The 14831-nt window shown below is 43.5% G+C and overlaps 1 protein-coding gene across 3 annotated transcripts in view; it reads right to left on the bottom strand.

Moving 5' to 3' along the window:
* LOC122798298 (cytosolic non-specific dipeptidase-like) overlaps window positions 1–14831 on the bottom strand; it is a 670350-nt gene that overhangs the window by 11666 nt on the left and 643853 nt on the right. For 2 of the 3 annotated variants that reach the window (XM_044067122.1, XM_044067123.1), the window contains exon 11: window positions 5833–5980. In XM_044067122.1, coding sequence (XP_043923057.1) covers window positions 5833–5980 — 148 coding nt within the window. Of the gene's footprint in view, window positions 1–5828; window positions 5981–14831 lie in introns of those variants that run through there. The other variant, XM_044067124.1, reaches the window with a different exon arrangement.

Genomic DNA, 14831 nt, shown 5'->3' on the forward strand with positions numbered 1-14831 from the left:
TTTGTCGTCTGTGATAGACCAAACATTTGCAAAATTGGCCAACCTTCCCCCCAAAGTCAAATGAGGAGGCTGAACTTGCAGAAAATCTAACAGTTTGCATAGATTTTGCTTTATCCTCCAATTTTTTAAACACCTCTTCTGCTTTGTTACCAAAAAGATTGTCCTTATGCAAAGGTACATCCAGTAACTTAGATTTTAACAGGCTCAGAAAGGGGCTGTTTCCTGAGCAAAGCATGTCTTCTGATAACAGATTCAGTGGCTGCTGCCCTGCAAGAATCCTCCAAATTGTCAAAACTACAGTGTAAAGAATGTTTAGTCACAAGAGTGGCAGAATTCAATAACTCTTGCATGTCCTTACTCTCTGCCAGGGAAGGAACACTGGCAAGTTTAGCCTTAATAGCCTCCAATGTATGCTGCTGAAACTTAAGCATATGAAAAAGACAAGTAACAGACTTAAGAGCAAGGGTGGCAGAGGTATAAACCTTTTTACCCCACCTGTCCAAGGCCCTAGATTCTCTGTCAGAGGGAACAGGATTTTTTGCAACTGTAGCCTTAACACCTTTAGCGCCCTGAGAAATAGTCTCTGGATCAGCAGTAGGATTCCTAAAAAGAAATTGATGAGAATCAGGAACTATAATACCCGTCAGGTTTCCTGGGAGCAGGAGGAACAGAATTTGGAGTCAAAGAATTCTGCACGAAAACATCAACTACTTCCAACACCGGAGGGATAGCCAGAGGCTTATGCTTGTGGTAAATCCAAGAACTCCCTAATCCTTTTCTTAGACTGAGGCTAGTCCTGACTCTCCCACTTGAAATGCTCCCTAAGAGTATTCAGAGCATCTCCAAAAGAAAAATCTTCTGGAGGAGAGGGAGAAGGGATAGATTCTTCTGCATCAGAATCCTCAAAACCAGAATAAAGATAACAGTTTTCCTCTTCATCAGCAGAATTGCTAGAAATATCAGAACCTGAGGGATTAGAAGGAAGGCTGGTGCCTGCTTTTGAGTAAATTTGTGGCTGGAAGGTCTGTTAGAAAGCCAAAGGGACTCAGGAGGCCTAGCCACAGCGGTAGTCTGAACCAAGGTTGTTGGTCTGGGTCTGGTCTCAGAAACCGGGGCCTGCTTAGCGGCTCCGGACCCATCAAAAGTAATGACCGGCGGAGGGTCAGAAGATGAAGTGGAAGCCTGCGGCATATGGAGGACTCTGAAAAGGTCTCAGCAGAGGCCTGCGGCTGAAAATCCACGGACTGCAGGGGCTGCGAAGACACCGGACTGATAACCGCTGGGCTGACAACCAACTTAACTGGAACGTCATTGGCCAACCTGACCCTAGGCCTGTCACGGTCTTTATCCTTGCGCTTCTTAGGAAAATCAGATGTTGGGAGACCAGAAGACCCCACACCGACAAACCTAGGCCAAACTCTAAAATGCTTATATAAAAATGTAGTTCTACAGCGTATGGTACGCGGATTAAAAGAAGCAGAGATCACAATTAGGGACGTTATGCTCAAGGCCTAAGCAAGTGATACAGTAAGAATGAAAATCACGGTGCGAAATCTGTTTTCCACAGGCAAGACAGTTAACTTTTTCTGACATTCGTTAAAGCAAGAAAAGAGGGTCCCCAGTGAGGTACTTGGCTGAGGATGTCTTCAACCGAAGTAGTCAGAATAGAAAAGAAGGTAATTGGCCAACCGGCACTCGTGTGAATTGCTTCTGCTTCTGGCTCCGTGGCAAGAAAGACTGAGGAAATGGTGTCGGCTGTCTTCCTTTATAACTGACGTCCTGTCATCAGGTTTACGGCCGAAGACAGCCGATGTCATATACCAAGACTTTGGTATTCTGGCGAATGTGGGCTACCGGCAGCAGGATAACCCATTTTGTAAGGACTGCAACAGTGAACAACGATGAGCATCTAAATTATTTAAAGAAGATTTTTTCCTCAAGAAGAAAATGCAGGCAAAACATGCTTCATACTTTCAGAATTAGAATAAACATATGAGCCTAGCAATTCAAAATTCTGAAAATCAAAGTTGCAGGAAGCATGCAACTTTTTCACGTACTTGTAATCTCCCTATTCTGGTCAGATACAGTAGGATTGGAAATAACTAAACATTAAGTAGCAGTTGGATTAACTAAAGTTATAGCTGCTGGGTCAGGTTTGGGAAGAGCGTATAAAAACTTAAAAGACTGTGGAACTTTATATATTTTATCTGTCTTTATAGAGGCAGCAGGCTGACTATCAGAAGAATTGCAGACAGTGACATGTATCCTCCAGAGATGACAAAACTGTGAGAATGGGTGAAGGTTCTAGAAAATCCTTCTGTTAATAGCTCACAGTATTTTCTGAGGGACTAAGATGCTTCAGTGTTCTTCCAAAGGAAATTGACACATTCTGGAAATATACACAACTACATTCTGGAAACAGTCTCAGAGAAAGAGAAAATCCACAGGAAGAATTAGAAACAGAGCTCTCCTGAGTCTGACTCAGAAAATGAGAAAAGCCTGCATTCTGTCCCATATCTTCCTGACCAGATTCAGAATCTTGAACCCTTTCAGGAAAAGATTTAGCCCCCTTTCTTTTACCAGAAATAACTTTCAAAGAAGAAGAAACAGCTTGAATTAAACCCAGAGGCAGACACAGTAAACTACTCTTGTCTAAGGAAATTTGAGCAGGAGTAAGAACTAGTTTAGTTTTCTGTTCCTTTCACATGAAAAATGAGGGATCAGTGTTATTAATAGAAGAAACAGCTTCCCCAGGCATGGAAACAACATTTTACATGGGGAAGCCTTCCTTGTTCCCTCTCCCAGGACCAATGAGTGTCTCTCACTTGTCCAATGAGGGGACCCCAACAACCACAGAGGATGTGGCTGACCTCGGTCCACAGTCGCTGTAGCTGCTACACCAGAGAGATCAGTGGTAAAATGTGCGCTTGGTCTGAGGAACAAACTAGGGTCACAGCAGAGTCACTCAAATGCAGCTGAGGCAAATTGCTAGCCTACTGTGGTGGCAAGGGCTGTTTGCTTAACTTTTTCTTTTTGTGGCTGGAAGGAGGACTGAGCATGGGACTTGTAGTATGTTCCATGGTCAAGATGAAAATGGTGCCTCTTACCTGGGGAAAACCAGCAGCAATAGCCTGTAAAATTTTGTATCTTTAAAAGTCACTTTTTCACACAAAACACAGTAGAAAGCACTTTGTCAGCCACCAAAATTAAAAGAAATAATGTCTCCACAATAAAAATTTCTTTAAACAACTTTTGAAACTGACAAGAAACTGATACTCTCCCATTTTAAGTCTCGTGAACAGCACATTAAAACACAAACTTGTTGCTTAAAAATAACTTTTCTAAACAGCAAAGTACAAAAAAAAAAAGATTTTAAATGTGTAAAGTTTTTCCCCAAAGCGAAATCACCTGTCTAGCAAAGAAAGTGCACAAGCTGACCTTCAGTTCTCAAAAGCCTGGACAGGAATGCTCTCTTCAACAGCAGGAAACACTGAAGGGCTTGGCACCCAAACATGTCTGTTTAGTCAGCTCAGCTTGAACTGACTTGATCATTTGGATACGTGGAAGGTGCCCTGAAACATTTGGATGCTGAAAGAAAGCGGCAACCTTGAGTCCCAGTCTTTGTAAAACGTCCAATTTATTTGAATAACACAAAATACTTTAACCAACAAGAAATCCACAGATACACAATACTAAGCACTTTCACCCATCAAGCTGGGCATCATCAGAGTACAATAAACATATTGCAAGTCATCCCTTTTATACTTTAAAAGTGCCCTTAATTAAACAATTAAATAATTGAACTAATCAATTAGTTAAAACAGAGTGTTTCTTAAAGGTATTACAACCTTTTTCAAACATTGTTCTTAAAATAAAATTGTTAGACAACATTTATGTTTGTTCAAGAGGTTCTCTAAAATAGAAAAACAACAATCAAATTGTTATAAAAATCTGAAATATAATATTAAATGGAGTACTGAAATCGTAAAAATACTGTGATAAAATTGAATAACTACAATAATAGAACCATATTATGGTAGTAGTTGCTTTAAAAGCTAAAGCTACTATGCAAATCAATCTTTCCACATGAATAAAACTGTCTTGGATAAATAGGATCTTGTTTCCAAGTGCTTTGATAGAGGACAACCTCATCTACAGCATCATGTGCAGGCACATATCTCAGCCTTCAGTACTAAGGCATGAGCGCACACAAGTTTCAATGGAAGCTGTGGACAATGTTATCTTGACAGTATTTTTACAAACATCTTCCTATACTTGGGAAGGTCAATGATCCTAGTGCATTCTTTAAAACACAGGTATGAACTGAGACTGATAAGCTGAACAGTTGAGGCCCTCAGCTTCAAGGTGTTGTAAATGTTGTCACACCTGTTCATACTTCTCATCTGGTGATACTTTAGAAAAAACTCTGTAGTGTCCGAGACCTATGCTAGATCAAAAGGATGACAGGATAGGTAAGACAGTATTTCCACTCAGCTGTTAGCTTATAAAAGGTATTGGTCCTTGTCTAGTGCTAAAGGGGCACAAGTAGGGATGCCGCCAGTCTGCTATGCCGGTTTCCTTAATTTGTAGTTTAACATGAGGGATGGCCCAAGGCTCCAAATCTCATCTTTCATCATCTCTAGTAACTTCACTAGGCAATCTATGCGTCTGGGGGGGGGGGGGGGGGGGTCAGCAGCCAGTTTATATTTGCTTACAAGCCTGCAGGTAACTCTAAGGAGGGACTCATCCACGGGAGAAGAGGACTGGAGGGGTACACTCTGTTTCCTATGGTTTGTCAAATGCTGATTTGAGATCCTCTGTTTATGCTATAGATAATGCTGAACTGTTTAAAACTGAAGATGATGTTACTCCTCCCCCAAGGCTGTATGTCTTGGAAATGATGGAAGTTTTTTTTTTTAATTTCCCCTTGCTCTGAGTTTCTGTGACTCTGTGACCTTGGAGGCTGCAGACTTAAGAGACCAGGGATGTGACGTTTGACACCAGAAAGTGATGCAATAATGACATTTTCCTATACTGTTAGACATTTTGTGTTGTGAGCTGCTGGACTCAAAATGAGTCTCTAATATTATGTGCAATGTCCTGCTGTACAATTTGGGTTTAGACAGTAATCAAAACCTTGCTTCTTATGAGCAACAGCACCACAAGAAGAGTATGCAGACCTGCTGAACATCGGTCTCACTTTGAGGAAGTGCAGGCCTGGACCCGCTAAATGCTCATCTTTGTGATGCCCCAGCTTATGCTCTAGATTGTAAAGAGGATCCTCCTCCAGGTCTCCAAGTGAAGACTGCGCTATCCTTGCTAACTGAACAGACAGGACCAACAACTTCTTCCCACCTTTGACATTGAGTAGCCAGGTTCAGTGAACTGTATCTATAGCAATTTTCATCCTCCTCCTCTGTATTGCAGATCCTGGCTGGTAATCTGGAATGTGAAAATGATTACAAATTTTAAACATATGAATGCAATACCTCTCTGACAGTGGCAAGGATCGACATTAGAAATGTGAAATTGCAGAAAGAAGTGGGGAACACCAGGGACGAGCATGCTTATGTCACTGGTACCTTACTTCAGGCTGTGCATTTGCCTGGTGTGTGGCATCCATAAACATGGGATTTTACTACACAAATTCTTGATTCTGACTGGTACAGACGTAATAGGCCACCTAGGTCACAACATCAAATCTCTATTGTCTTGTTTCCTTTCTTATCGTGTACATTGGGTGAATGAAACATTGGCAGAAACAAAAAAGCTACATCAGCTACTTGAATATACTGGAAGAAAGCAGTCTGCTGAGCTTCTACACATTCTTACCTGTTGAGTTTTTCATTCTGTGAATGAGCACCGTCATCTGCTGCTCCAATAGGCAAGAGCATCACATTCTTGCCTGTAGCTTCCTCAAAGGTCAGAGTTACTGGAATGCTCCCTCCTTCTCTTGTCAGATCAGGTTCAACATTAAACACTGAAAACCAAGATTAAAAAAATGACAGAAACATATACAATCTAGCTGTGGTCATGACTATAATTTACACTGTACAGTTTCAATGTATTCAAACATTTTTTATGTAGAATGAGACACTCTTAATATGCAAGGTGGTTAATACTGTCAAATTTGTAGCCAAACGGGACACTTTGAGGAAGTGGAAGTCAGCTGGAGTACCCAACAGAAAACTAATGCATACCAGGCATGACATGCAAAACCACAAAGTGACATAGGGCTCAGAAGTGAACCCCAAACTCAAACTGTGAGGCAGAGGTCTTACTATTTAAGCGATTGTGCTGAACTACCTTTCCAGATATCACCATACACTTTGCCCTCCAAAACCCTTCCCTTCTTCACCCCATCTCCTTCTTTTACCTGTTTTTCCATAAGGTTTATCCCATATCAACTTTAGTTGATCCAACATTGTTCTGGCTTTGTTTTGGTAGACCAGATCACTGCAATGTGTTCAGACAATTCTTACCCAACTGCATTGATATCAACTTTGCTTTTCATGTACTGGCTCACATTTACTAAACAAGTTTAAATTTGCTATTTACTGTAAATACCAATGTCATGAACAAGCTGAACATGCATAGAACACCACTACTCTTGTTTGCTTAGCTCATTTATTATAACTGAAATACCAAAGATCTGAGTACACTTAACATTGTGCAGACACTGCACATGTAAATATCTTCAGCTTTTGCTTAGTTAATGTTGACACATATTAGCCTTCCTCTTTGAACGTGTCATTACAAAACCTTGCATATCTGGAATTCTTTTCTTTTCAATCTTCACTGTAAATCATCTCTGAAAACTGGGACCTCCCAGACAGCAGAGTGATAGAAAAATAATAAATAAAATAAATACATATAAATTGTGGACTTGTACAAGAATCTCTCAAGTGTAGGGAAACCAAAACACAATGGTTTAGCACCTAACACACTTTATGGCCCACAGGTAACAGCAAGGGAGTACCGGTATTTGTCAAACACGAGCACCTCTCATCAGATTAACCTCTAACTGGATGCTCCTAGAGATGCAAATTGCACTTAAGTTTAATTATTACTTCAGTGTATCTACAGATCTCCATTTATGTCCCTATGATCAAGGAAAATTACCTCAACAGTAACAGGCTAAATATCAAACCAAGTAACTTCTGGCTAGAGAAAGTACAGTTTTGTACCTGCCATAAATGTAGATGTCCGATATGTATGCATCTGCAGTCCTCACATATGGGTTGTCCTGCCTCAGGCAGCCCTTCGGTCGGCCGGATTCCAAAGCCTGGGTCCGGCGTCGGCTGATGTCGCCCTTTCCCCGACGTCAGAGCGCCTGGGGTATAAAAGTATCAGCCAACACCATCTTCCTCAGTTTTTCTTGCCCCAGATGCCAGGTGCCCTCTAAGGAAGGCTAAATTTGGAGAAATGCAAATAATTCCAAACATGCACAATAAGATAAAACAAATACACCATAATAGATAACCCCAGCTAGCTATAAGAGGGATAAGAACCCAAGAAATACCACAGAGGGGAAGGAGGGAGGGTAAACCTGACTGCAGATGCATACCTATCGGACATCTACATTTATGGTAGGTACAAAACTGTACTATGTCCTTCAAGGATGCATCTGCAGTCCTCGTATATGGGTAGAATACCATAGCCAAGCTGGGGGTGGAAGGATCTAAGAAAATGATGGTGTAGCTAAAATGCCCTGCAGGACTGCTGTAGCAAAGCCTGCTCTGGATCTGGAATATAAGGGCAAATTGTAATGCTTGGAAAATGTATGCATGGAGCTCCATGTAGCAGCTTCTAAAATGTCCTTGGTAGCCACCCATCTTAAAAAGGCTGTAGAGGTGGCTGTGGCTCTGGTGGAATGAGGTCTGATGTTAGCTGGCACAGTCTTTCCATGATAAAAGTAGCAGAATCGAATGCAATTCCCTATCCATTTTGAAATTGTCTGTTTGGAAATTGATTTTCCTTGAATACCTGCAGCATATGCTACCAACAGCTGGTCAGTTTTTCTGCAAGTCTTAGTTCTGCCCAAGTAGTAGCGCAACTGTCTGTGAATGTCCAGGGTATGCAGAAGTTTCTCCCCCTTGTTTTGTGGATTTGGAAAGAAGGTAGGCAGGTGAATAGCTTGGTTCAATGAGACTCTGGATACCACCTTTGGCATGAATGAAGGATTGGTTCTCAAAGAGACTCTGTCCTGATGAAAAATAAGAAATGGTTGTACTGCCATGAGTGCCTGCAATTCAGATACTCTTCTTGCTGAGGTTATGGTCAGAAGGAAGGCAGTCTTCCAAGAAAGGAACTGTAGCTCTGAAGATGCTGCTGGTTCAAAGGGAGGTAGAGTCAACTTTTCCAACATGAAGTTAAGGTCCCATGTAGGCACTGGTGGTTTTCTTGGAGGATTGATGTTTTTAATTCCTCTTAGAAACTGCCTTAGGAGAGGATGAGAGAAGACAGGTGGATCAGTATTGTATTCTGCTGAAACTGCTGAAGCATGAATTTTTATGGAAGAGTAAGAAAGGCCATTGTGGAACATTTCTGCCAAGTATTCCAGAATATGTGCAATGCTCATCACTGTCGCATCTAGGCCCTTTGCGGTGCTCCAAGTGTGGAATCTTTTCCATTTTGCTGAATATGCCTTTCTCGTGGAAGGTCTGCAAGCTTCCATGATGATATCCTTCACTCTCTTGGATAGCTTTTCCTGGTGAGGAGTCAAAGTATTCTCCAGGCTGTCAGCTGCAGGGTTTTCAGGCTGGAGTGCAGAGTTTTGTAATTGTGCTGTGTCAGAAGAAGTGACCATTGTGGTAGAGGCCACTGTTTCGTGTGTGACATGCTCCGTAACAGTGGGTACCAGTGCTGCCTTGGCCAGTCCGGGGCTATTAGAATCACTTTTGGCTGCTCTGTCCTGATTTTCAGTAAGACCTTGGTCATTAGTGGAAGAGGCGGAAATGCATACACTGTTATTCCAGCTGAAAGAGAGGGCGTCCACTTTCCATGCTTGTGGGTGGTATGTCCTTGAGCAGAATTTCTTCAGCTGATGATTAAGGTGGGAGGCAAAAAGATCTATGTCCGGCCTCCCCCATGATTGTGTTATCTGAAGGAAGATGTCTGGGTGCAGCATCCATTCGTGTGGATCCATGGTGCTTCTGCTTAGGCTGTCCGCCAGAATATTGTCTTTTCCTGGCACAAACTGGGATTGCAGCTCTATATTGAGTTTTAGGGAAAGTTCCCAAAGATTCATTGCTAGCCTGCAAAGAGGGTAGGAATGGGTACCTCCTTGCTTGTTTATGTACCACATGACTGTGGTATTGTCTGTCCTTATTAGCAAGTGGCCTTGATGTAGAAAGTGCTTGAAGGCCTCGATTGCATGCATCACTGCCAGCATTTCCTTTTGGTTTATGTGCATGCGCAATTCTTTCTGGGACCATAGTCCTTGGATGCATCTGTCCTCCATATGTGCTCCCCATCCGTGGTCTGAAGCGTCCGAGGTAATGGTTTGGCTGGTTACTGGTTTGCTGAAAGGCAGACCCCTGTTTGACTGGCTTGCTTGGGCCCACCACAGAAATTCCTTTTGAAGGCATGGAATGAGTGGTATCAAAGCTTCTAGGCTGTGATTGTGCTGAGACCATAAACTCCTTAGGTACCATTGCAGTTTTCTCATATGCAGCCTTGCTTGTGGAATCAGAAGAATGCACGATGCCATGTAACCCAGGGCATGCAGGATTTTCCTTGCAGTCATCTGAGTTTGTTTTGTCAGATTTTTGAAGTAATCTGGTAGTTGTTTTTGTTTTTCTTCTGTGAGAAAAGCCATTTGGGTGGTTGTATCTAGTTCCGCACCCAGAAAAGTTATTCTTTGGGATGGCACAAGTCTTGATTTGTGAATGTTGACTGTGTATCCCAAGGCCTGCAGTAGGCGGATGGCATAATTCAAATGTTTTACTAAAGTTTGTTGGCTGTCCGCTTGTATAAGGCAGTCATCCAGATATGGGTATATTTGAATCCCCTGAAGTCTGCAGTGTGCAATTACTGATGCCAGGCATTTCGTGAATACTCTGGGCGCAGTAGATAAGCCAAAGGGCAATGCTGAGAATTGATAATGCTCTGAACCTGCAAGAAATCTGAGGTGTCTTCTGCAACTTTGTCTGATAGGGACATGCAGGTATGCCTCCTTGAGGTCTAGAGTTACCAGCCAAGACCCCTTGCCCAGCATGGGAAGGAGTTGCTGTAAGGTCAGCATTTTGAATTTTGGCACAATGAGATAAGTGTTCAGTGCGGACAAGTCGAGAATAGGCCTCCATTGTTTTTCTTTTCTTGGGACAAGGAATAGTCTCGAATAAAATCCTTGGCCTTGTTCTGTGAGAGGAACCTTTTCTATAGCTTTCATTTGCAATAGGTTGGCAATTTGTTCTAAAGCCTCTGCCCTTTGATTTGGTGGCAGATTTGGCATTCCTTTTCTTTCTGGTAATGTATGGAAATGGAACCTGTATCCTTTGTCTATTATTTGCAGTGTCCATTTGTCCCTTGTAATACTGTGCCAATTTCTTGAGAATAAAGATAGCTTTCTGCCCAAAGGTGCTTCTAATTGAGCCCTGGTCGGCGGGGTCAAGGTGAAGTCATTGAGTCTGTCCTTGTGCAGCAGTTGTTGGTCCTGCACTACCTCTCTGGTTAGGAGGCTGCCATTGACGTCCTCTGTAGGAGCCTCTAGCTTGCCCTCTACCTCTGGCACGCCTGTTCTTGCCTCTTTGAAATCTCTCTTCTGGAAAGGACCAATTCTTAGAAGGCCAATTTCTGCTGAATCTTGGTGGTTGGACCTGGAGGAACTCTTTGACTGTTTGTACAGATTTAGCCTTTTCCTCAAATTTCTTTAAGACCTCCTGAGCAGTGGAGCCAAATAACTTTTGCTTTTCCAGTGGAGCATCCAGAAGCTTAGCCTTAACATGATCTGGCAGAGATTGTTCCTTCAGCCAAGCATGTCTACGTATGACTGTACCTGTCATTGCTGACCTACATGAAGCTTCCAATGCATCATAACCACACTGCAAGAAATGGTTGCTAACCTGTTGTGAGTTATGCACCAGATCCTGAAATGACTTACGATCTAGGGGTTCAGGTGAAGACAGTTTTTTCTGCAATTCATCCAACAAATACTCTTGGTACTGTATCATACGAAATTGACAATTTAAAGCTCTCATAGACAGAGTGGAAGAAGTATACACTTTTTTACCCCATCTCTCTAAAGCCCTGGACTCCCTTTCAGAGGGAGTGGATTTTTAGTAGTGGCAGCTGCAACCCCTTTAGGACCCTGGGAAATAGTTTCTGGGTCAGCAGAGTGGGCCTTGTAAAGGAAATGATGCGAGTCCGGGACCCTGTAGTACCTATCGGGTTTAACAGGAGCCGGAGGAAGGGTGTCAGGGGTAATGCTAGACTCCGAATACACATCATCAATGACACTTAAAACAGGAGGAAGAGCCAAGGGTATATGCTGAGGTAAATGAAGAAAAGTCCTTAATCTCTTCCTGGAATCGGAGAATTCCTGGCCCTGCCATTGGAAATGCTCTCTCATGGAGTGAAGGGTCTCCCCAAAGGACAGCTCTTCAGGAGGGGAGGCAGAGGGAATAGATTCCTCTGCATCAGAATCCTCGTAGGTCGTAAAGGCCTCCTCCTGGTAGTCCGATAGAGCAGAGCCATTAGAGGCCTCATCAGAGGACTGTGGATCAGCGGGCTCAACCCTGGGCCTTTTGTCTAGAGGAGGTTGAGAGCCCCTGTCCGGGTGAGGCTGAGAGCCCCTAATTAAGGAAATAAGGTCCTCAGCCAAACTTAATATCTGTGAACCTGTAGTGGATCCCTGAGGAATAGTCTTGGGAGGCAGAGATTTTTGTTGTTTAGCAGCTTTAGCCCTAGTGAATGCTTTTATGGACATGGATGCAGGGGGCCTGGCTGCTCCACGTGCTGGTGTAGTTTTGTCTAGGGGAATGGTGTCGGTAGTTTCCTGAACACCGATTTCCGAGGGTAAATATATAACTGACTCAGAAGAGGCCTCCGGGGCAGAGGTTGTCGGTTGTGCGGTTTCTGCGGTCGGAAGTACCAAGGACTCTGCTTCAGCCAAAACCGATACACTCGCGGTAGGCCTAGGCGTGGTTTCAGCCGAAACCACGGTCCGCGTGTGTCGATCCTTGTCCTTCCGTTTCTTGGTTAAATAAGAAGTCGGAGTCTCCAATGGCATAATATAAGAGAAACTAGCCCCCAAAAATTCCTCTAAGAACTCCGACCGACGCCTAAGAGTGCATCGATTAAAGGAGGCACAGGCAGTACAGGCCGAGACGTCGTGGTCTGGGCCTAGGCAGGGGAGGCAGTAGGAATGGAAATCCTTATGAGGTATTTGTTTCCCACAAGTCAAGCAATTACTAACTTTAAGCGTTTGATCTGACATCGGCTGAGGCAAGAAAGAGTCCCCAACGGGGTACTTAGCTTTTTGAAGTCTTCGGTAGCTGAAGTTAAAGGAGCTGGCCAACCGGCACTTGCGAACTGCTTCTGCTTCGGGCACCACGCGGCAAGAAAGACTGAGGAAGGCGTCAGCTGATACTTTTATACCCCAAGCGCTCTGACGTCGGGGAAAGGGCGACATCAGCCGACGCCAGACCCAGACTTTGGAATCCGGCCGACTGAAGGGCTGCCTGAGGCAGGACAACCCATATGTGAGGACTGCAGATGCATCCTTGAAGGACATCTCCAACTATGCAAGCACTGACTGGCACATGTGCAACTCCAAAATACATATTCTCCATGTTTCTTAGACTTTGTTCATACCCAAGTACTGAAGCAAGTTGTAAAACTTCCTACTAAAGGCTCTAACATCCATGATCTGGTCCTTACTAACCTAGCAACTACATTGTACCCTCGCCAACATCTCTTTACCCCTGATTAAATCTGACAACAGCTTAAGTCTTCTTCTCTGTCAGGCCTAGTGATACCACTCCAAAGCTAAAGTAAACCTCCTTAAAGGACCTTCCCAAGGCAACAACAACACAATTACTAATAAAACAGTAACAAAAGAAATGCGCGTTGGGTTCATCAGTTTATTAAAACTCAACTGTGGCACCTCATTTAACAGGAGGAAAAGACATTAAGGCAACTGACAAAGTTTAATTATTATCCTTACACAAAATACTGCAGTCAATCACTCAAAACAATACAATAAATCAATGAAAAGCCCTTGGCAGCAAGTTTAAAATACTCTTCTAAGAACAATATATGTATATATTTTTACTTCAAAGGGTTGTAAACAATTATATTTCAAAATACTGTTTCCTTATACAGTAAACCTTTCATAGGTTCATACTAGGCTATCTGCCCTAGGGCATTTATAAGCCTAGCCAGAGTGTGTTTGGCTTTCGCCGCCCATTTTAAATTAATTTTGCTATGCCTTTTTTTGAGGTTAGTATACTGTGCCTCTGTCTAACAGTGACACAGAAGTGATAGCCGGGGTAAACCTACGATCTCCCATCCACTCATCAAGATTCCTCTTGAAGAGAGTCAATGTGGGACTCTGCCTAACCTGGACTGGGATTTTATTCCAGAGTGAAGGGAGCCTCTGGGTTATGAATCTGTCCCTCCAGCATGTCCTATTTATTTCAGTGCTGAGGTTGAAGTCTCTCGAGCGTGGCTCGATGGGATTTGGATTTTCTGAGGTGCAGCATGTCCATTAATTCCGGGTTGGACATGGCTTTATACGTCAGGCACAGATCGCCTCTGAGCAGGCGGTATGCCACTGAGTAGAGCTGGAGTTTCTTTAACCGGGCAGCATATGGCATCTGTTTGAGCCCTTTGATCCTCTTGGTGAGGTACTTTTGGGGTCTTTCCAGTTGCTGCAGGTGTCTGGTAAGGTACATCCCAAAAGGGGCATTGCACTCAATTATGGGCGTGATGAGGGATGAGTAAAGAGGTACGATGACCTCCCCTGATCTAGATGTGAATCCCTTCATGATTAGGTGGGCTATATAAAATGTTTTTCTAACCACTTTGGCCACGTGGCTGTCAAATGAGAGATTGCTATCAACTTGGGTCCCCAGGTGCCTAATGACTTCTTCTGTACTTAATGGATTACCACCTATGTGGTAATTTGTGGGCACTTTGTTTTTGCCAAAGGGGATGACTATACACTTTTTGGCGTTTAGCTTGAGGCCATGGCTCTGGCACCAGTTGTCTGTTTCTATGAGGCCTTTTTGGAGGATGCTTGTGTCAGCTGGAGAGTCGATTATAGCGCCCAGTTTGCAGTCATCTGCGAACTTGGTCAGCCACAGTCCTTCCGTGTTGGCCTGTACTGCCGAGAAATATATACCGAACAAGAGAGGTCCCAGGACTGAGCCTTGTGGGACGCCACTTGTAACTGGTTTGGAGTCTGACATGGCTCCAGCAATTCTAACCATGTGGGTTCTGTCCTTGAGCCAGTTTGCAACCCATCTAGTGACATAGGGGTTTATATTTAAGCTGGTGAGCTTATCTATAATGCCCGAGTGGGGTATTGTATCAAAGGCTTTTGCGAGGTCCAGGTAGGCTGTGTGGACCACCTTCCCCTCGTCAATGGCCTTGGTGACTGTTTCAAAGAAATCGACCAGGTTTAAGAGGCAGGATCTGCCCTTAACAAAGCCAAACTGGGTAGGATCCAGTGTCTGTAGGTCCCCAATATCTTTATTTATGAGGTCCATGATGATCCTTTCCATAGCTTTGCAGACCAAGCTAGTCAGGCTTATGGGGCGATAGTTTCCAGGATCCGTTGAGGCACCACCTTTGTGGAGAGGGACCACTGTTGCCACTCTTTGGGT

The sequence above is a fragment of the Protopterus annectens genome, chromosome 3.part1 (assembly GCF_019279795.1).
Source record: "Protopterus annectens isolate FY-2018-M chromosome 3.part1, PAN1.0, whole genome shotgun sequence".
In the NCBI taxonomy this organism is placed as follows: domain Eukaryota; kingdom Metazoa; phylum Chordata; order Ceratodontiformes; family Protopteridae; genus Protopterus; species Protopterus annectens.